Source organism: Lotus japonicus, chromosome 5 (assembly GCF_012489685.1).
Source record: "Lotus japonicus ecotype B-129 chromosome 5, LjGifu_v1.2".
NCBI classification, from domain to species: domain Eukaryota; kingdom Viridiplantae; phylum Streptophyta; class Magnoliopsida; order Fabales; family Fabaceae; genus Lotus; species Lotus japonicus.
In genome coordinates, this window is record NC_080045.1 from 7017998 (window position 1) to 7040177 (window position 22180).

The 22180-nt window shown below is 38.7% G+C and overlaps 1 protein-coding gene across 1 annotated transcript; it reads right to left on the reverse strand.

The window, feature by feature from the left end:
• Positions 1–2842: 2842 nt before the first annotated feature.
• LOC130716673 (serine/threonine-protein kinase EDR1) lies at positions 2843–21642 on the reverse strand. Its single transcript, XM_057566674.1, has 13 exons — positions 21057–21642; positions 20059–20499; positions 19543–19646; positions 9007–10073; positions 8701–8741; positions 7788–7856; positions 7605–7705; positions 7343–7421; positions 6754–6852; positions 5607–5675; positions 5410–5459; positions 5145–5321; positions 2843–3433 (listed from the first exon to the last, which is right to left on the reverse strand). The coding sequence occupies exons 1-13, from the start codon at positions 21447–21449 to the stop codon at positions 3340–3342; spliced, it is 2784 nt and encodes a 927-aa protein (XP_057422657.1). The 5' UTR covers positions 21450–21642; the 3' UTR covers positions 2843–3339.
• Positions 21643–22180: the final 538 nt, after the last annotated feature.

Here is a 22180-nt window from a genome sequence, read left to right on the forward strand (position 1 = left end):
TAATGGTGGAAAATGTGATGACTGTCAGAGTTATAATACGGAATTTTAACTTCCGTATTCTATTTTATAGAATACGGAAGTTTAAGTTCCGTAGGGCATTTATGGGTTAAAAAAAAAGAGGTGGGGCGCGGAGCCCCATAGGGGGGGCCCCAAACCATGGCGATAATTCGACCCTCATGTAACAGGTTGGCTAAAGGAAGGAGTTTAGCCGGAATCCTCAAGGATTTGGTACAGAACACATAAGCAGAAAGCCAATACAGCAGAAACGCGACATGCTCAGCATCGGAGACTTCACCATTCTCGACATAGTGATCTTTAATAAACTTACTAAAAGCAATGTTATCTGTCGGAATGGAAATAGGATTGGTGGGAGCAGCAGAAGAATGGTAATCATCACCCACCACCCAAAGGCCAGTAATTGCAGCAACATCAAGAAGAGTGGGAGAAAGCATCCCAAAGGGGACATGAAAGCTATTGGTAGACCGCTCCCAAAAGAAAAGAGAACTCAGAAGCATAGCAGGGTTGTAAGTAATCGGCGACCTCGACAACTGAATGAGGTCGAAAATTCTAGTGACTTTCCAATGCCCAGACTTACTGGCCTCCACCCTGTCGAGCCATTTCAGATAGGCTCCTTCACCAGCAGTTCGGTTAGGAGGCGCAGACCTGAAAGTCCTTTTGGGATCTTTCAGAAAAAGGAAGCGGTAAGAGGGTTGAAATGCAAGAATAAGCTCATCCCCACGAATGCTGGGGTGAAAATGCTCGTAACCCTCAGGGAGACTGTTAGGCCTGCCTTTCTTTGCCTTCTTCAAAGGGCCTAAAATGGCACGTAAATTGCCATTTACAGAAATAGGAATAAATACCTGGGATTTCCAGATAGCCCGTTTCTCCGCTTCATACGGCGGGTCTGGAATAGGAGTGCGTTTGGCCTCATTCATCTCACATGCAGCGGCCAAAGGGATGACGTTGTCAGAACTAGAAGCCATAGAAATGTTCAGAGAATACACCAGGAAAGCAGAAACCAAACGATTGAAGATTATCACAAGCAGAATCAGGCAAAAGCTTGAGTGTTTGAAAGCTGGAGTGTTTGAAAAACGGTAAAGCTTGCAGAGGGCCAACAATGGCGTATTTATAGGCAAATGAAGGGTCGGACGCGAAGCTACATTATAAGATGGTGCATAAAAAATTTTGAAATCCAACGGTTATTTTATTATATAACCGCAAACCCTAACATAAAGGCTAGAAAAGGGCCATGATTACCCTAGAATAGAGACGGCAGACGACAGACGAAGTCAGACGTCAAGGCTTCTGATTGGAGCAAAAGTCAAACGATAGGATCTCTGATGGGACTTGAAATCAGAAAGTGAAAAGTCGCGAACAGCCGTCAAGCTCCATCGAAATGCACGAGCAAAAAATGCTTGATCCCTCCAAGGTCTGGTAGTCGAGAATCAACATTTTTGGGGGGCATCTGTTGGCCCAATATTTTGGCCCAAGAAAGAAAAGAAACGCATTCGGCCCAAAGCACCTAAGGTAGTCGAGTTCGGACTAAAGAAAGGAAAAGGAAAATGCACCAAGTTAAGGAGGCAGCCGAATTCGACACTAGTAATTACTGCTAAACACAGGCACATGTAACACGTGCCGCATTGACCAAGTCAGATTCTCACCACGTTGGTCGAAAACGTGGCCAAGAAACGGTTGAGGCAGTTGAAGAACACGACTCCCACCACTACGCACGGAACTTCCGGAGCAAGTATCAGATCGTGGGGAATCAGACCCACTAACCCGTCCAACAAGGAAGAAAACCGTCAGGACACGCGGGACACGAAGCTCTATAAATAGGAAAATCTAATTCAGAAAAGAGGTTCCCAACTCAAACTCTGAAAAATTCACCAGAAAGCTCTAATGTCCGCATCAATGAGACTCAAGGAGCAAGGTGTGATGATGGAGGAGTACGTTGCAGAACCAGCCTTTTAGTTTTCTTGCTTTAAGCTTGTTGATTTCTAGTTCTTCCGTGTAATTTCTTGTCGACTTCTTGTAGTTTTCATGCTATTTTGATTTATGTGACTTCATGTAATTGATCCTTGCTTAATGAAATCCAGTTTTCTTTTAAACCGATCATTACTGTCGAAAAATACTAACTCACACACGACACTTTGGCAAGACGTTTTCTCAAAAGGACCATGAATCTAAACTTCCTTTAGTCGAACTAAGAGGATATTTGTTTACCAAAAATCACCGTAAACAGTCGGTCAGGTTTAGCTCATTTCGCGGGCATGGAGGTTAACTTTAATAATCATTGATTCCTCTGCCTTTTAAGCCAATTCTCTTCCTAACTCCCTAAAACCCTTATTCTCACTTCCTCTCTCCACTATTCCCTTTGTCCTCCTCGGCCATCCTCATCGTTAGCCTCTTCCTCCTCCCTCAAACGACACCACCCACACACTCACCTTTTGCCTCTTCCGATCCCTTAGATGACATTATATAATATCACATAATCATTTCATTAGAAAGAACATTGATTTCACCGGAAAAAAAATTAGCTTTTAGTTTAGCTTTTTCCAGATTGGATGACATTGGTCCTCTTAGTCTTGAGTAGCTAGTTCAAGTAGCTTATTAAAAAAGCTATAAGCAACTGAAATGAGTTCTTTTATCAAACATTCTAAAGGAGGTTTTAAGCTAATCAAATAAACTTAAACTAGTTGAAATTTATTGTGTCAGTGATGTTGGTTGCCTATGTAATATAATAGACTTCATAATATACCCAAATAACACAGTTACGACTACTTTTGAAACGTTAAAACTACACTACTAATACATTCTCATTAAGGATTTGGCAATCAGGATGTTTCAATCCGTGCAAATAATCAAACTAGCTCTTTAGAGAATGATCACAACAATTAACAAGGAATGATACTTGAGAAAAACTCAAGCTGAGTAATGGGAGATACATAAATGGCTTTTCCTTTTTTTTTTTCGGGTTTCTGTTTCTGTATTTCTTTTTACATTTTCCACAATAACCTGAGAGATCGCATGTTTACAATTCCAAAGACGACCTCTACAGACAAAGAATAATTTTGTACCTTTTTTCTTTTTTCTTTCTTTGCTTCCCCTTGGGGATTCTTCAATAGTACCTACTAACTAAGCCTCCACTGCACTTATGCACATATTGGTGGGGTGCCCTATTCTTTGAACAGGTTCTATCCACTACTAACTTAGGTGAACCGAAACTTCCTAGTTCAGCAATCTCTTCATATGTCAACATGAAAAACTAACAGGCTGCTCTGGTTCTTTGAACCAAGGGACAACTTTAGTATTATTACAATAATCTATGCACAACTTCATTTAATGTGTCGAGCCCGTTTTGCGGACGCCCTGTTGTACAAGACGGTAAAGACGAGACATCAGCTGTGAGAATGATGGCCGCAAGTGTGGCTCCCTGCATCAAAATCAACACAACTAAAATCAATCAAATAGAACAAACTAGTGGTATTAATTATGCTTTTCTAAAACGTTTTTAGTCCGTGCAATTTCCCCCAATTTGTATTCTTATGCTTATCTTCTAATTCTATTCTTCGGAACATCAAACACTTTCACTCAATAAGATTTTTAGTATGTACTAACTAGGGGTTGAATTGGACAAGTCGCTCGTAGGGACCTATGAGTTATATAGGCTGCACAGGCCCAGATCAGGCCAGACCAAATTATTGAATAATTAGCCAATGCTTTTTTAAAAGTCTATTTAGTTTAAAAGGTTTAGGTGTGGGCTGGTCAGAAAGTCTTGTTAAGTCTAATATAAGGCCAGCCTATTGAAGTAAATATAACTAATATAAAAATATATTATTATTGCTATTATTGTTACAAAAGTTTTTTTTATTATAATATCTTGAATTGTGTACTTATTGACTTATTTTATAGATTTAAATAGATTGGTCTTTGTAATGATTCAAGCATATAAGTCTATTTTGAAATAGACTTAAAACTTGACTTATTAAAGTACCAACTAGGCTACTACTATGAAATAAGATTTTAAATAAGCTTTCAAGCCTGAGGAAGCGCAACACAACCCAACATGTTCCCATTCTTACCTAAATTATGAGCTTCATAGGTTTATAAATAGGTTTATTTTAGAAATATGTATAAGCTTGTTGGCCTATTTGATGATTGACTAGATTTGTTGGCATACTTATGTGCGTTTGGATTGTCCTTGAACTCAACATGGATCCACTTTGAAGCCAACATGTCAAAATCATGCTTCTCCGATCCATGTTTAACTCAACGTGGCAAATTCTTGCTTCTCCGTTGGTGCCTTGAGATACGTGAAATCAAGTTGGCATTGGCTCCAACGCCAAAACAAACATGCACTTAAAGGTCTTCTTATGAAATAGGGTTGTAAATACAATATAAGGCCAGAACAAACATTCAAGAAAATCTGGCCAGGCCTAAAAGAAGCTTATGACAGGTAAGGCCAAGTTTGGGGCTTAAATATTTTTAGTAGGTCAGTCCTTACACAAAGCCTAGTTTGGTCTAGCCAATTTCCACCCTTACAACTAATATTGACCCATATTTCCATGGTCTATCCTGAAGCATGGCACATTGTCATTATTAAACTATTATCAAAATCATAACTTTATAAGAACTGCAACGAAGCAAAACTTTGATTCATGAATCAATTATCCCAAAAGCTTAAGCAATTGGATAAATAACACGTAAATGATCATATTTCTAACACGCCCCCTCACACAATATCACACTTGGGCTTGAAGCGTGAACAATACATAGACCCACTTAGCATGTGCAGAATTCAACTTTCATTAGAGGAATTGGGGCAGCAAGGATCAAACTCTAAATCACTTAGTTAGAGACTCTGATACCATGTCATGAACCAATTATCCCAAAAGCTTAAGCTATGGGGTAACGGGAACATGAATGATTATAGTTCTAACAATAATTACATTGGTGGGAATTAGCTCTTAATTTTCCAACATCAATCTTTCAAGTACCAGAACTGTGAATCTCCGGGCCAACATTCTAATGTCGTGAAAGGATGTCAACCACGGTTACTATGTTTTTAGATCTTCCTTCAACATTCATAGTTCTAGATGCTTAAGTACAATATAAGAAAACATAAGTAGAGAGTTAGAGCTTACGTCTGCCAGCAATCACGTATTATCTGTGCTACTACTGGATCCACATCTTCTGGAATTTCAAGCCGTTTATTTTGGAATCCAACAGCTCCAACAACCTGCATTGGGTTCAAACCTTTCCACGGGATTTTTGTGGTAATCAACTCCCACAAGATCACACCAAAACTATACACATCACACCTGCATGCGACCTTTAACTATTAATTATTATATCCTAAACATTTTAACCCGTATTTTCATGAAGCAGACACATGAAGAATTAACTTACTTCTCATTGGCTGGTTCATTTCTTAAGATTTCTGGTGCCATCCACTCAGGCTGCAGGCAAAATATATACTTAGGTTTTTTTTCATAAAAACTATATATCCTAAAAAAGCACCAACAATAATTGTAATTTATCTCAATGATGAATGAATTAATGCACAGTCGCTGAATTTTCGAAAGTCTTCATCTATGAAGAATTACCGTTCCAGCACAAGACTTGGATGACAAAAATGTATGGTGCTTCAAACTTGACAGACCAAAATCACAGACCTGTTAAAAGGCAAATGAGGGATTAAAAATAACAAGAATGATAATAATGGCAATGAAAATAATATTAATAATAATAATAATAATGAAGATGATGATGAAATAAATAATAGATCTATTTTTATTAGTACACAAATCATAGGAAAAAGCTTTTTAGTAATGTCAGAAAACTGTGAAGGCATGACAATGCAAAGATGAAAAAGCATTATTTTTCATCAATCTTCAATAGTTGTAAGGTGAAAATAATCAATCTACAGAAGTTTTATGTCTATCACTTAAAAGAGTTAAAAGTGGAAATAAATTATTTACTGGCAAATGGCAATCTATAAAGATTTGACAGACCGACAACTTAAGAGAGTCACTTTGTCGCAATGTTAGCAGACAGTGAACACGATTATGTACTTGTCATGTCATTTTAGCTATCGATATTAAAATGCTAACCTTCAAAGTAGGCCACCAATCTAATGCCATGTTACACACTAGTTGAAACATTTTACATGATTCAAACTTAGCTAAGACAACTGTCATAAATTTTAGGAGAATAATTAATTCAACAGTTATAAAGATTAGTTAGTAGTTGCATGTTTATATGATACAAATCTTGTTATGGGAACATATATAAGAGAAATATCAGATGATCAACTAAACATCCGTTCTTATAAACTATTCAGTTATATGATGAAAGCATTCAAAAATACTTCAATTGTTACTACTCTTTAAAAACTACATTTCAGAAGTTGGTTATGTGTACGTGAGTGCGTGCGCACAAGTATTTATTAAAGTTACAAATAAAAATAAATAATCAACAAGTTTGTTAGTAAAATTCTATCACCAATTTACTGGACCTATATTTGATTGATGTTTCTTCGATTTTCACATTTGTCCGCAGAAAGTTGTTAATGATGGAGAAAATACATCCACTCCACCTTTCTTTCCTTCAGTTGACTCCTTTACAAGCAAGGTACAACTGTAGATTTTCACTCTTAATAATTAATTTATTTCTTCTAGCAATCAATCAATATTCCTCTCATTTTCAGTTTTGTGATGCAAACTCCTCAGACAAAGAATTCAAGTTGAATACCTTTACAACCCAATGCTTGTCAACAAGAAGATTTGGAGACTTTAAATCTCGATGAACAATGGGAGGATGGCTGGTGTGCAAGTAATTCATTCCCTTAGCCTGATAAGAGTACAGTAAATTTACGTTAAATAAAGGAAAGAGAGAAATAACATATAAAGTTACAAATTAGGATCGTTTTTGGGTGTTCAAGGTGAAAATGGCGTGACCCTCAACTTTAGACCTCTGTTTCAAGGTTCAATATAAAAGGTTTCACAAGAATAAGGAGGCTAAGATAATGTGGCAATATGTTGCTTATATAGTTATTTGGTCAGCGAGAAATGCTCACATATTTAAGGAAGTCCCTAAGCTTACTTAGGCTCATTAAGAATTCAGCTTGTGGCTATTTCAAGGGGGATGCTAACATAGACATGCAAAGAGATTGGAAAGCCTTTCTATATTCTTGATACTTAATACATTTTATTTTTGTATCTTGATTTTCTGTTCTGGAGAATATTTTATTCCCATCCTAGTTGTATTTTTTCTTCTCTTGTTTATAATAAATTCTTATTCTACCAACATAAAAAGGAGGACAAGTATTTTCAACTCATACCACATCAAGAGCCATACGCAACCGTCTCTTCTCATCAAGTACAAGATTGGGACGATGCAAGAGCCTATATAAGCTGCCTCTGCATCCAGGTGACAGATATACTTTAATGGGCAAAACAATAATATAGAGAAACCAATTAATCAACTGGTTTGGTGAGGGCCAAAGTTTCATGTTGGAAAACAAAATACATTATATCAGCACAAACAATGACTCTATTCAGGGAAAGTCTATATGTTACTTAATTCATAAAACAAAAACTAACCCTGGAAGAAATTCTGTCAAGATAGAGAAATGCGGGGGACGAGTAATTGCTCCCATGAAGAGCACTACATTAGGATGCCGCAGCCTTAACATGATCTCAATCTGCAAAAGGCAATATATGGGCATGAATCCTATATGTGCATATGAATGCATTAAACATGTGCATATAGAGACAGTTGCTCACTTCAGATTTGAACTGAGCTAGTGCATCACCAGAGAAATCTTGGTCCAGAAACTTCTTTACAGCAACTTCCTATCATGCCAACACATTCATATAAATTACCAAAATCAGTGCACAAAAATACTAATAAGTACATTCACAATTGAAGCCAGTCTCAAACACAAGATCTTCCTATGGAAACGAGCAAGCAACAACATCCAATAAAAAATTAAGATGACATAGACAGAAGCAAGAAGAAATAAGATAGCTACAAGTGTCCACCATCTAATGAAAGACATCATTAAAATATCTAAAGACAGCCAACCATAAAAAGAAGGTGCAGGTTCAAAGACCTGCACTATGCTAATTTATCTCAAATCAGAGGAATGCTAGACCCTCTCTTACCCCAACCCCATCCCCCTGCAAGATCAGAATATTGATAGATCTTGATTTCAATAATGGCTAACAGAAAAGAATTGATCATTTACCAGTAGCTTAAACAAGGAATTTCACGTCATAAAATACTATTTCATTTTTAAACTTCGTTAATTGCTTTTATGAGCAAACAAACTACTCAAGCACAAAAATATCATAATGTGTGCGTTGTCGAAAGCATGGTAATGGTATTACAAATTTCTGCAGAAGTAGGCATTCTATGGGCATTATGGTTTATGGATTCTTTGTTTACTCATGGAATTACCCATGCAAAAGACGCAATGGTGAGAAATAGAATAAAATGTAAGTTAATATATATGACTATATGTGACTTCAATCATAATACGAAATGAAACAAGATATGCGACAGATTGGGAAAAAATAATTAAAAATAGTAATATGCATTTAAAAATCCTAGAATAATTAAGTCATCTAGGTATTGTTGTTAAGACATGAAACTGTTGATGTACCGAGCAAAAACAAAAAGTATGAGTACACTTACGGTGCCATGGCAATCAGCCCGGTAAACTTCACCATAAGAACCTACAAGGACAGTTGTACGAGGTTAGAGTTCCAGGACTACATCTTACACATAGACATAGCATATTTCCAACCAAGCTTTACTATAAATCCATTAATGAAATCTAATATCTCAAATAGCAACATAAAAAATTCCAATTCTGCTTGAAGTAACACAGAGCTATTAGCCAATTATCCTATCAAAAGATACTTATATACAAAAAACCTGTGTGCATTTAAATAACTTCAAATCTAAAAGAACACATTTAAAGTCTGGGGACAAACTTACCAATACCAATACGCTCACCAATACGAAGCTCCTCCCATTGAATTTCCCAATCTGTGCCTTCACCAAGCACTGAGCTAATTTTCTTGCTTTGATCATCATGTAGGGTACAATCCCCATTGACCATCTCATTTATTTGAATGGCTGAATCTTTCCCCAACGCACTGTTTTTGAAAGAAGCTCCAACCTTATTTCTAAGACCGTTTTCATCATCGTCATGATAACAGTCAACACCATTGTGCCTTTTGCAAGAAAGAACTGCATTGGGCAAGGAAGACTCAACACACTTCTCTTTACATGTCTGACGTGTATTGATAGAATCGCAATCAACAGTTAATGGATTAGACTGCTCCAAACCATTATCTCTATCAGAAACTGTCAAAATCCCATTGCTCGTATTATCACCCTGTGAAGAATCAGAACATTCAATGGCATCTGTATGCAATTGTTTTTGTTTTCCAGCTAAGCGGTCAGCAGATTGACATGACCAAGTATCTCTGGCAGAGCCTACACCTTGAGAGTTTATGAGAGACTTTTCATAGCTTAATAACAGCCTATTTGGGTCAGATTGAACAGCCTCTCGACCCCAATCTCGAGGATTTATATCTGAAAAAAGATCAGGCGGAGGGGATGCACCACTCTCAAATAGAATACGGTGCAGTTCTGGGCCAAATTCTGGGTTCTGTGCTGCACTGCGAACATAATTGGAGACATTTTTTACATGCATGTTTTCTGCATGTGATGATTCTGTATGTGAACATTCATATGCTTTTGTATGTTCAAATATCCCTTTTTCATTTACTTTAGAATGATTTACTTCATCTGGTTTTGTTTGGTAACCCATATCCAATAATTCTGTCTGGAACCTCCCCACGGTTGGCATTCTACCATGATCAGACAAGACTACAGGCACACCAGCTACAGCATCAAGCATCACATTTGTACTGTTAGGTAGTCCTACAATCTCTGCACAACCCCTAACAGCAAAACCACAGTTTTGGAGCTGACTGCTGGGAATCTCAGCAGGAATAAGAGTGCCAGGAGCCCCCATCAAATCAATGATGTATTCACTGCATCAGTACAACAAATCAATAACAGAACTCAAATTTGTTCCATCATAAGACAAGACCACCACTGTTTGTTTTATCAATAGGTCATGTGCCAAATATGATATGAGCTATATGCTAAATGATATGTGAAAAACTGTTTGTGGTCCAATTTCTTGGAAAGAATAGTGTTCAAATAGCGCAGCTAAAAGTCAAAAGAGTTTCAAGATAAGTAAATTGAAATTAATGTAATCCAAAGATCTATCCACGAGGCTGCATTGAAATAAATAACTCAAATGATTGGTTCCCTTACAGCCTGTTAGGTACCAGAGAAAATCAATAGGAAGAGTAACTGAAATTTACTAGAGCACTGAATCCTCTGGGATTAGCAACCAGAAGCAGTGAATTAGGGAAATTACAAGTAGAAGAAAGAAAATACAGTAGTGGAATAAGAGCAATTCGAGAGTGCTCTGCTCTCCTAGCCCTAGTCCAATTTCTGCCTAAGCATTCCTCTCTCCATAACTAACATATATTCCCTATGATGATTGAGTGGTCCCCATCAGGTGACAGGTGACTCACCTCACCTAGTGGTCCTAACTTCTAGAAGGATTCATTTACAGGCCAGTTGACTAATCATTGGGCCTCCTGCCATATACCTTACCAAACCTGGCCTTAGTTGTAGTAAGGTTCGCATCATCTCTCCCCCCTTGAAAACTCACCTTGTCCCCAAGGTGAAAGTCTGGAAATTGCTCCTTCAAAGCGGTGAGCTCTTCCCAAGAATTTTCGAACTCTGGCAGCTCCTTCCATTTCACTAATACCTCAGTGCTCCCATCTGCTGTTTCTCTGAAGTTCTCAATTGTCTCAGGCTCCACTTTCAATTCCCAGTCCTCAGCCAAAACCTTAGGAAGAGGTTGGCTAATCACTGCTCCACTCATTGCCTTCTTCAAGAGAGATATGTGAAAAACAGGATGAACTTGGCTCCCCTCAGGAAGCTTCAACTTGTATGCAGCAGGGTTAATCTTCTCTACAATAGGGTAAGGCCCATAATATCTAGGACTCAGTTTCTGATTTGTCCTCTTAGCCAAGCTCCTCAGTTTGTAGGGTTGAATTTTGAGGTATACAATGTCTCCAACCTCATACTGCACATCTCTTCTATGTTTATTGGCTTGTTGCTTCATCCTGTTCTGTGCTCTCTCCAAGTTCCCCTTGAGTTCATCCAATATCAGGTTTCTTTCAGTGGTCATCCTACTAACTTCATCCACTGGAGTTCGAGCCATATCCCCTCTAACAATAGTTGGGGGATCCCTGCCATATAAAGCCTTGAAGGGTGTTGTCTTGATTGCAGAATGGTAATTTGTGTTGTACCAGTATTCTGCCCAATTCAACCACTTAGGCCATTGTCTTGGTTTAGTTCCTGTCATGCATCTCAAGTAGGTTTCCACACACCTATTAACAAATTCAGTCTGCCCATCAGTTTGGGGATGGTATGCAGAACTGAATTTCAGCTTAGTACCAGCCAATTTGAACAATTCAGACCAAAAGTGACTCAAAAAGACCCTGTCTCTATCAGATACTATAGTAGCTGGAAAACCATGCAGTTTCACCACCTCCTTGGTGAATACCTCAGCCACTTCCTTGGCAGTATAGGGGTGAGTGAGGGCAATAAAGTGTGCATACTTGGTGAACCTATCTACTACCACCAAAATGGTGTCTTTCCCCATAGCCTTAGGAAGACCCCCTATAAAATCCATGGATATATCAGACCATACCTGAGATGGTATTGGCAGAGGTTGAAGGAATCCTGCAGGGTTGAGAGCTTCATATTTGTTTCTTTGACACACCTCACACTTTTGCACAAATTCCTGAATGTCTAATTTCATCCCTTCCCAATAGAAAAGTGCAGATTTGTATGTCCTAAAAATTCCAGCATGGCCACCTAGGACAGATTCATGGAACTCCTTAAGGATGATTGAAACCTTTGGGGATCACAATTCTGTCCTTATACATCAGCTTCCCCTTCTTCATTTGATACCCCATAGGATAATGACCTTGAGTTGCTATCTCCTGCATAATCTCCCTATACTTGTCAACAGCCAACAACTCAGCTTCTAGATCTTGCCATTCTTCACATTGGACAGAAGAAATAGCTGTAAATTGCATCTTTCTGGATAGAGCATCAGCTGCTCTATTTTCAACCCCAGGTTTGTACTTGATTTCAAAGTCAAACCCCATTAATTTTGACATCCACCTTTGCTGCTCTTCCCCCATTACCCTTTGCTCTGCAAGGAATCTTAGGCTTTTCTGATCTGTATGGATGACAAAGTGATGTCCTAACAAATAATGCCTCCACTTCTGTACTGCTAAGACCACAGCCATCAATTCCCTCTCATAGACAGACTTAGCTTGAGCTCTAGCTGAAAGTGTCTTACTCATGAAGGCAATGGGCCTCCCCTCTTGCATGAGTACTGCTCCCAACCCCTTGCCAGAGGCATCTGTTTCCAGAATGAAAGAGTTGTTGAAGTTAGGTACTGCCAATACAGGTACAGTTGTCATAATTTCCTTCAGTTTTTCAAAAGCCAGATTGGCTTCATTGCTCCAAATGAAGTTGTTCTTCTTCAATAACTGATTTAGAGGGTATGCAAGCTTGCTGTAATTTCTCACAAACCTCCTATAATACCCTGTTAAACCCAGAAACCCTCTCAAAGCCTTTACTTCCTTGGGAGCAGGCCAATTCAGCATATCTTTGATTTTGTCAGGGTCAGCCGCAACACCTTTCTGGGAAATCACATGCCCCAAGTAAGTTATCTCTTCTTGTCCAAAAGAACACTTCTTTTGGTTTACCACCAAGGAATTGACTTGAAGTGCGTGTAAGACTTCCCTCACATGATCAAAATGCTCCTTTTCACTCGCACTGTAGATGAGAATATCATCAAAGAAGACTAGCACAAATTTCCTTAAATAAGGTCTCAAAACTTGGTTCATCAAGGCTTGGAAGGTAGAGGGGGCATTGGATAACCCAAAGGGCATCACAAGATATTCATAATGGCCTTCATGAGTCCTGAATGCAGTTTTTGGAATGTCTTCCTCATTCATTCTGATCTGATGATAACCAGATTTCAAATCCAGCTTGGAGAAAATCACTGCTGCCCCAATTTCATCTAGCAGTTCATCAATTATGGGAATTGGAAACTTGTCAGGCACAGTAACCTTGTTAAGAGCTCTATAGTCAACACATAATCTCCATGCCCCATCTTTCTTCTTAACCAAGATTGCTGGACTGCTGAATGGACTTGTGCTATCTCTGATTATTCCAGAATTCAGCATCTCCTTGACCTGCCTTTCAATCTCATTCTTTTGATAGAATGGATATCTATAGGGCCTGCTATGTGGAATGGCTGCTCCTTCTTTCAACCTGATGACATGGTCACATTTCCTCTTAGGAGGTAAACCTTCTGGAGTCTTGAAAACCTCAGGGAATTCTACTAACACTTCCTTAAGTTGCTGAGGAATCATCTCTTCCTTTTTGGTGGCTGCACACATACTATCATAAACAAGGAATTCCTCTTTTGTTGCCCCCCTCTGAAGCTTCTTGCTACTCCTCATGGATTGCTTGTTTTCTCTCTTGGAGTGGTCTCCTTGCAGCCTCATCTTCCTACCATGCACCTCCCATTGAAGAGTAAGGTTCTTGAAATTGGCCTTAATGTTGCCTAAACTTGCTAGCCAATCCATACCCAGAACCAGTTCAGTACCTCCAAGACTCAGTAGGAAAAAATGTTGAACAATAGGGATCCCTTGTGCTTCTATTTTGAGATTCTTACAGACCCCTGAATTTCTCTCCTTGGCTCCATTTCCCACCTCTACAACATATTCTGTGGTAGCAATCACTTGCAGCCCCAATTCAGCAACTAGTTCCTGAGAAATGAAATTACTAGTAGCCCCACAATCCACCAAAATCAACACCTCCCTTCCTCCTATTCTTCCCCTGATTTTGAAAGACTGATTAGAGGTTAACCCTTCCTTGCTGTTGAGCGACAGTTGTAGCACCTTGCCCTCCAAGATAAACTCCCCATCCTCAGCTTCTTCAAAGATTTCCTCCTCTTCCTCATCCTCCTCACCTTCAATTAGAATGAATTGGTAATGCTTCTTAGTGCACACATGCTCCTTTCCCCATTTTTCCCCACATTTAAAACACAATCCCTTCCTACTTCGCTCTTGCAATTCACTTTGTGATAGCCTTTGCCCACCATTCCACTTCCTCTCAGGAACTTTAGCTTCATTCCCACTTCCCTCATTACTCTCTTTGGATTGACTGGGCTTGCCCTCCTGTCCTTGTTCCCCAGCAGTGTTCTTCCCAACATAGCTTGAACTAGAATTGTAATGTTTTTCCCCATTACTGGAAAATTTGACACCAACTCCTCCTTTATCCTCCCATCCTCTCTTGTCTTCTTCCTTGGTCTTTCCTCCCCTGAGAGCAGAGTTCTTTTCTTCTATTAACAAGGCCCTATCCATCAGTCCAGCTAAATCAGCAGCAGGATACAACTTCATCTCTGCTCTAATCTCCTCTTGTAACCCATTCAGAAACACCCCTTTCAGAATCTCCCTATCAACACCTCTCATCGGAGCTGCAGCTTCTTCAAAGCTCTCTCTATAAGCCATGACACTACCCTTCTGCTTAATGCTAAGCAAAGGGCCAAATGGGTTCTGAACCAAGGTGGGTTGAAATCTTCGAATCAAGGCGTGCTTGAAAGGTTCCCAAGCTCGCTCCGGAGCTTGCTCCTCCCACCACTGGAACCATCCCAGAGCCTTCCCTTCCATGGCGATCATCACCATTTCCAACCTTTCCTCTTCTCCGACTCGACTGAGTTGGAAGAATCGCTCTACCCGATTGATCCACCCATAAGCGTCGCTCCCATCGAACATCGGGATATCCACCCTCCTTCCCGTTACTGCTCGCAAATGGACGCAATGAGGATGATCAAATCGCTCCCTGCTGTGGTCAGAAAATCGCGACCCGGTTCGCGACCCGGAATGCGAAGAGGCTTCGCGTTCTCTCTCACGCGATGCTCGCCGGGATCTGGGTGTGTTGGTACGTCCTCGAGTTCGCCTCCGCTCGCGATTCATGATGAGCCTTCAGAGTTCCTCAAATTGCTCCGTAGCCATCTCCTTCATCGACGTAACGGATCGCTCGAGATCATCAACTCTGGATTCCATCGCAGCTCTCGTCACCACCATACAAGCTCCCTCAGGATCGGGAGCTCTGATACCAATGTTAGGTACCAGAGAAAATCAATAGGAAGAGTAACTGAAATTTACTAGAGCACTGAATCCTCTGGGATTAACAACCAGAAGCAGTGAATTAGGGAAATTACAAGTAGAAAGAAAATACAGTAGTGGAATAAGAGCAATTCGAGAGTGCTCTGCTCTCCTAGTCCTAGTCCAATTTCTGCCTAAGCATTCCTCTCTCCATAACTAACATATATTCCCTATGATGATTGAGTGGTCCCCATCAGGTGACAGGTGGCTCACCTCACCTAGTGGTCCTAACTTCTAGAAGGATTCATTTACAGGCCAGTTGACAAATCATTGGGCCTCCTGCCATATACCTTACCAAACCTGGCCTTAGTTGTAGTAAGGTTCGCATCACAGCCTAAAATCAAATTCACCACAAGATCCTATGCTTCATTTCAAAATGTTATATACTTGTTAACTTCATAAAGGCGAACCAACTTCTCCATCTCAAATGCGAGGCAGAGTTTTGCTAAGCATCAGAAAGACAAGGAAAAATGTCAAATAAAGTCGCTTTTGGAAGCCCTGCCTCTGGAGTCAGGACCATGTTTATTGAATCGAAAAACCTATTTTTTAAATCTTGAATTGAATCTTTTTATATAAAAATCAAGTATCATTTCATATAATAAACTTCAAAATAGTCCAAGTTTCCAAGTCATCAATTAAAATGAAAAGAAAAATAGTGAATGACGACACAGAATTCAAGTGTTCAACCCTCCAAAAAATATTAATAATATGGCCAAATACTAATTACTTTCTTAATTCCTATGCTTAGACACTACTTCCTCCGTTCCTTAATAACTATCACTTAAAGGTTGTGGCACATCTATTAAGGAATAGTATTTAATGTTCTTGTTTTATTAAAATTATTATCTAACTTCCTAACATACCCTTTATATCTTTTTTTCATTCAGACCTTTCAATGTTCTTAACACCATTAAGTTAAGGGTAAAATTGGTAAAACATGATTAATGCTCTCTTGAAATTGTTGTGACAAATAAATATTTTTTTGAAACTGCTCATATTATAAAAACTAAACCAAAGGCACAGAGGCCACCAAATCACGGTTTACAAATTCCATAACGGCCGGTGGAACATCCTCCACCCAAACACAAACACAATGGCCAAAATCAAAAGCATTACGAGCTAAATAGTCCGCTACAAATAAATAGAAACATGTAAAAGATCAAAGTAGCAAGATATATAGAAACGGAGGGAGTACTCCCTCTGTCCTAATTATAAGGTCCTTAAAACAATTATGGTTATTAAGAAAGCATGTAATAGGGTTAATTAATGCATTAGTTTTAAAAAAGTTCATACAATCTTTCACATTTAGCCTTAATTAGTGTATTGAATAATGTGGAGAAACATTAATTATTAGTGAGTGGTGATCAAAACTTTGGAATTACAACAGTGTAACAAATACAAGGGTATACATGGAAAAGAATAATAAATATTTCTAGAATCTAGTGAATGGTCTATATAAAGGGACACCAAGTATGTCTCTAAAGGATCTTATAAGAGTAAACAACCATTTTGGTCCCTAATTGTGTTCATTTATGACGGACTGGTCCTCGTATTTTGTAAATGGTCGTTTTTCATCCTTGAATGTGTTGTCGTCAGTCAAGTTCGTCCTTGGTTGAGTTTTCCGTTAGTCCCTCAAACGGAAAATGCCAAATGACTTATTTTTTTTCCAAGTAAGCATCCTAAGTGGCACCTTCTCTTTTTCCCTTCCAAAAAACAGGTCAAACTCGTCCCTCATGGTACCAAAATCGCCCCTCACGCTTCCACTCTCTCTCCCTCCTCGTCCTCCTCCTCCTCCTCCTCCTCCTCCTCCTCCTTCTTCATATTTAAACCCATCTTCATCTCTCTTCCTCTCTCCATCTGCTCAGAGAATTCTGAAAAATCAGTGTGAAAGATCGGTTTATTTTGTGCCTCTGCTATGTTTTAGAGTGAAATTTTCCAATTTCTTCATCTGGGTCGTTTTGTTTTTGTTATGGGCATGGCTAATTTCAGGAAACAAGGTCAGAGCTTTTTTTTAGGGAGTTGTTGCTCTGTGATAGTGGTGCGGATCGAGGAGCGATTTGGGTGATGGTGGTGCGATTGGAGGAGGGGAAGTGGTGGCAGTGGTGTTTGGGGTTTGGGTTTCGAAGGTCAATGGTGATTTGGGGCTTTGAAGGTCAGTGAAGAGGATTGGTGGAGAGGACGGCAGGCCTAAGGTATATGGATGGTGGTGGTGTGACGGATCCGCGGAAGAGAATGGGGGGTGGATTTAAAGATCTGGGTTCTTCTTGATTTTTGAAGATCTGGGTTTGAAGATTTGGGTTCTGGTTTGAACATCTGGGTTCTTGTGGAAGGAGGAGACAGAATGGGGGTGGATTTTTTATATGGGTTTATTTATTTTAAGGAGGAGACAGAATGGAAGGAGGACCCTTATTGTTGCTGGAGAGGAACTTGTGAATAAAATTTCTGATGTATTAAGATCCTTGTTGTTGTTGTTGTTGGAGAGGAAGCTTTGAAATATTGCATTAAAAGGCGTAATGCATATAAATTAAAAAAAAAACGGGAAGATAGATTGTGGAGCTGAATGTTGTCCTGTGGTAACCATGTATATGAAATTGTTATTGATCTTGTTATATGTGTGTGGGGTTAAGAGTGTATGTGTTAGGTTTTTAGTTAATGTGTGGGAGATGATTTTTTTTTATGGGTAACATGATGAAGAAGATGAAGATTGATAGTGGTGATGAAGTCTGGAGAAAGAAGATATATAATATGATGATGAATTGATGATGAGGAAGCTAGGGATGAAATTGACATTATTTTTTAGGAGGGAAAAAGAGAAGGTGCCACGTAGGATGCTTACTTGGAAAAAAAATAAGTCATGTGGACTTTTCCGTCTGAGGGACCAACGGAAAACACAACCAAGGACTAACTTGACCGACGGCAACACATTCAGGGATGAAAAACGACCATTTCCAAAGTATGAGGACCAGTCCGTCATAAGTGAACACAATCAGGGACCAAAATCGCTGTTTACTCGATCTTATAATTAGGGGCGTAGGGAGTAGTATATAATCATAATTTTTCTAATTGAGCAAAAATGTTTAACATGTAAATAGTTCAATTTATAATTTAATTTTTTTATTTGTAAATAGGAGTAAAATAAATAATATAAGGTTATTAAATTTACATAAGATTAATTTAAGGTAAACGGCTGCACATGAGAATAGAGTCATCAGCAAAAGATTTATTGCCAAAAAAGTTTATATACTTGTACTGAGAAGGGAAAAAAAAGTGGGGACCGTAGGATGAGGAAACAAGAGCAGTGCTGCACATGACAAAGGTGATGAGGGTGGGGCCAAATTTGGACTTGTCTAGTATTGATTCTGACTTGGGTCTTGGGGAGAAGTACTATCGGAAGTTTCTGAACCTCTTTTATAAAAAAATGCAAAAAAAGAAAACAAAAACCTTCAAACAGGGAACTAGGTCCTGTGACCCGACCCATAAATGGCAACCTTTGCGTGCCTGATTCACATGGGATTCACGATTCATGCAAACCAACTGCGATTCATGCGATACCGGAGCCAATTCATGATGGAAAACGACTCACCATTTGCATCGCGAAACCTTCAAACTGCATCAAATTACAATTCGTATCGTACGATACATACGATTCTGATAACTATGGTGAGGACTACCATGATGATTAAGTAAAATATAGAGTTTCTGATAGAGACAACAATCGGCCATTCGGCCTCCTATCATTAAAGCTTATCACAGGAGAAATAAAGGCTAAAATCAGGCCGTTATTTCCCAGTTAATTTTTAAATATTTGTAGTTAGTCAGTTATTGTACTTAGTTTGTAACTGCCTTGAGGAAGGTAGTTAGTTAGTAATCTCTTTATAAGAGATTATGTAGCAGTTACATAAATTATTCTAGAGTAGAATCTGTGTCTTGGGAGAGAACTGACCTCTCGAATGTCAGAAATTCACATGTACTATTGCTATTGTTCAATAATAGTAATCTATTCTGTATTCAATTCCTGTATTCTGTACCAATCTCTATCAGTTTCTAACTCAACAGAACACATGCCAACTTCCATCACTTACATAAGAGGCTAATTAAAAGTATCGACGGAGTTAAAGTCCCTTAAAAGCAATAGGGAAAAAGGAATAAATATTCTGAAATAAGATAGATAGTTAAATACCTTCCGTCATCATCTTTAATCAAATTGACAGCTCCATCATCAGTTCCTGTGTAGTAGCTCCCTTTTACCAGCATGCAGGGAATATTGATCCTATCTCCAAGTACCTAAGCACCAGAAGAATGAAATTAACTTCGGTAGAAATCAAATGAATTATGTGAGCATGACAACTTTGAGATTCAAGTTAACATGTAAGTAAATGCTTTCTGCTAAAGAAAGATAAACAAAATTCATTTTTAGGCATGTACATAGCTTGTTTAATATATTGTGAACTCTGCTGTTGAACAGATGATAAGTATCACCAACATTAACATATAACCACGCCAGGTGCAATGTTCATTTTGATAACAAGACATGTCAAACAGAACAAATAAAATCGGCCATGAAACTCTACAATAAAAAAAATCCACATAAAATTAAAAGATGATTGAAAATTACAAAAAAAGCAGTTGTCTCAACTTTCAAGTTTTGAAAGTCTATATGCAAATCTCTTTAATTAACAAAATTAGAAAATCTTACCTTAAAAAGTAGGGCTCGGTGACGCGAAAGTCCAATATCGAGATATCCAAGGGGAAGGACATTGGTTCTTAAAGAGTCTCGTAACTCACGACTCCTCATAGCCCACCTTTTTGTGATTTTATCAGCATTTCCAACTGGTCCTCCCATTCTATTAACAACAATATCAGCAAGTTTCTGAAGTATGCCACTCAAAATTAGCCCTAGCTCAGAAACACAACACTCGTTGAACAAAGTGCATGCTTTTATCTCAAGCTGATTCAGCTCACTGTCAACAAAACGATTCACCAAAATTACTTCACACTCAAGATTTCGCGAGAGAGACGTACTTTGCAGATCCACCAACAACGGCATCTTCCCTTGTTCAATCAAAGTCGAGGTGATCCCATACGCATCATAAAACCCATCCATCACTTTCTCATTATAATCAATGACATTATAATTCTGCAAGAGGTAGGTATACAAACACAAACTAGTTACAAACCACATTTCCAATATCAAAATAATGAACACTTTTTTACCGTGTCAATTAAAAAAAATCATCATTATCCGTGTCAAATGTCCAAAAATAGTAAGAATTCAAACTTAATTGCACATCCAAAAACTACATAAATTTCTTTTCCCTCCTGCTAACCAGGGCCATAAATAGCAAGAACCCGAAATTCCTGTTTTCTCCCTGGTTTTGCAAACCAGTGCCCTAATTGAGGAATCAAGAAATAACTAGTTTTTATTAGAAATCACAGCATTCTACATATTAATAATTTCAAAAGCTACACATTCTAGCGAGAAAGCACAAATTATAACTAAAATTCCAAGTTTAATGGAACTAACTGACCACTGAGAAGAACAAAATCGAAAACGCCCAAAATTGAAACCGTACCCTAAAAAGGAAACACAAACATGATATATGAATATGATACTACTGAGATTCTAATTCTAATACTAATATTGATGATTATGAAAATGATAATAGAGAGAGAGAGAGATTGAGAGAGAGAGACCCAGTAACGAAGAGATTGAAACTGAACGAGGGCTTGGGTGTCAGTGACAGAAGCTGAGTAGCCAAGGCTGATCTGTTTAGCAGCATCGATCTGAGCAGATTCTGCGTTAACATTAGGATCGGAAGACGAAGCGCTGATTGCTAGGGCCAACTGCATCTGAAACTCTTCTTCCTGCAACAAATTGAAGTCGCCGGCGGCGTCCGGAGAGGGGAGGGCGGAGGAGGAGGAAGAAGGAAGAGGAGGTGAAGGAGTGGTGGTGGGAGAGTGAGGCAATGCGGCGGCGTTGTGGTTGGTGATGGTGGTGGTGGTAGGAGTAGGAGTAGGAGTAGTAGTAGCAGTTGCGGCGCCACCACCGATGTGAAGCTTTCGGAGAAGATGCTTCATTTTGGGCATGGTGGTAGCGTGAGAGGGATCATGAATGAATTGAATACGTTTATGGATGGATGGATGGATGGTTGGATTCGAATAAACGAGATTGATTCTGAGATTTTGGGTTTCTTCAAATTAACCGTTCTTTCTTCACCCTTTCATTCCCTCCAATGAATGTCTTCCTTCAACTTTCTCTATGCTTTCCCCTTATGCTATTTTTTTTTTCTTCTTCTCTACTTTCCAAAATATTACTTAATTTATTACTCAAGTTTATATAAAATAATTATCTATTTCTCTTTACCAACTTCTGCTTAGTGCTCTCTATTGATTTTGTTGGGCTTATCAACCACCCAAATGGTTGTTGCACACTACGAGCTCTTTTGCTCCGCAGTTTTGTAAGTGAGCTACGATTTTTGTGGAATTTGAGATTTAAATTTCATCTATTTACCTAATAATATCATTCTAAGTATGCTAATTTTTTACAAATATTACCGGCAGAGATATTTTTAGATATTTGTAAGTACGAAATTGAGGTTAGTATCTACTTGAAAGCAAAAAAAAAATGAACAGCAAGGTGTTGGTTTAGTTTTTTTTTATAGGCAAATGTTAGTTGTTATAAATGTTAGTAAATTAATCTCTCTTTTGGGTTCGAACCAGGGACATTTCACCTCACCCAACCTTTATGTCTCTAGGCAAGCTAAATTCTTGTAAGAGTGAAGTTACAATATCGAACTCCGAGAAAGTCATTTGTTGGG

Excerpts from the sequence above, each read along its gene's own strand:
- LOC130716673 (XM_057566674.1), bottom strand. The coding sequence starts at position 21,449 with ATGCCCAAAATGAAGCATCTTCTCCGAAAGCTTCACATCGGTGGTGGC. Across the intron at positions 10,074-19,542 it reads ATTAAAGATGATGACGGAAG|TGAATACATCATTGATTTGA; the intron begins GTATTTAACTAT and ends GTACTGATGCAG. Across the intron at positions 8,742-9,006 it reads TGGTGAGCGTATTGGTATTG|GTTCTTATGGTGAAGTTTAC; the intron begins GTAAGTTTGTCC and ends CTGTCCTTGTAG.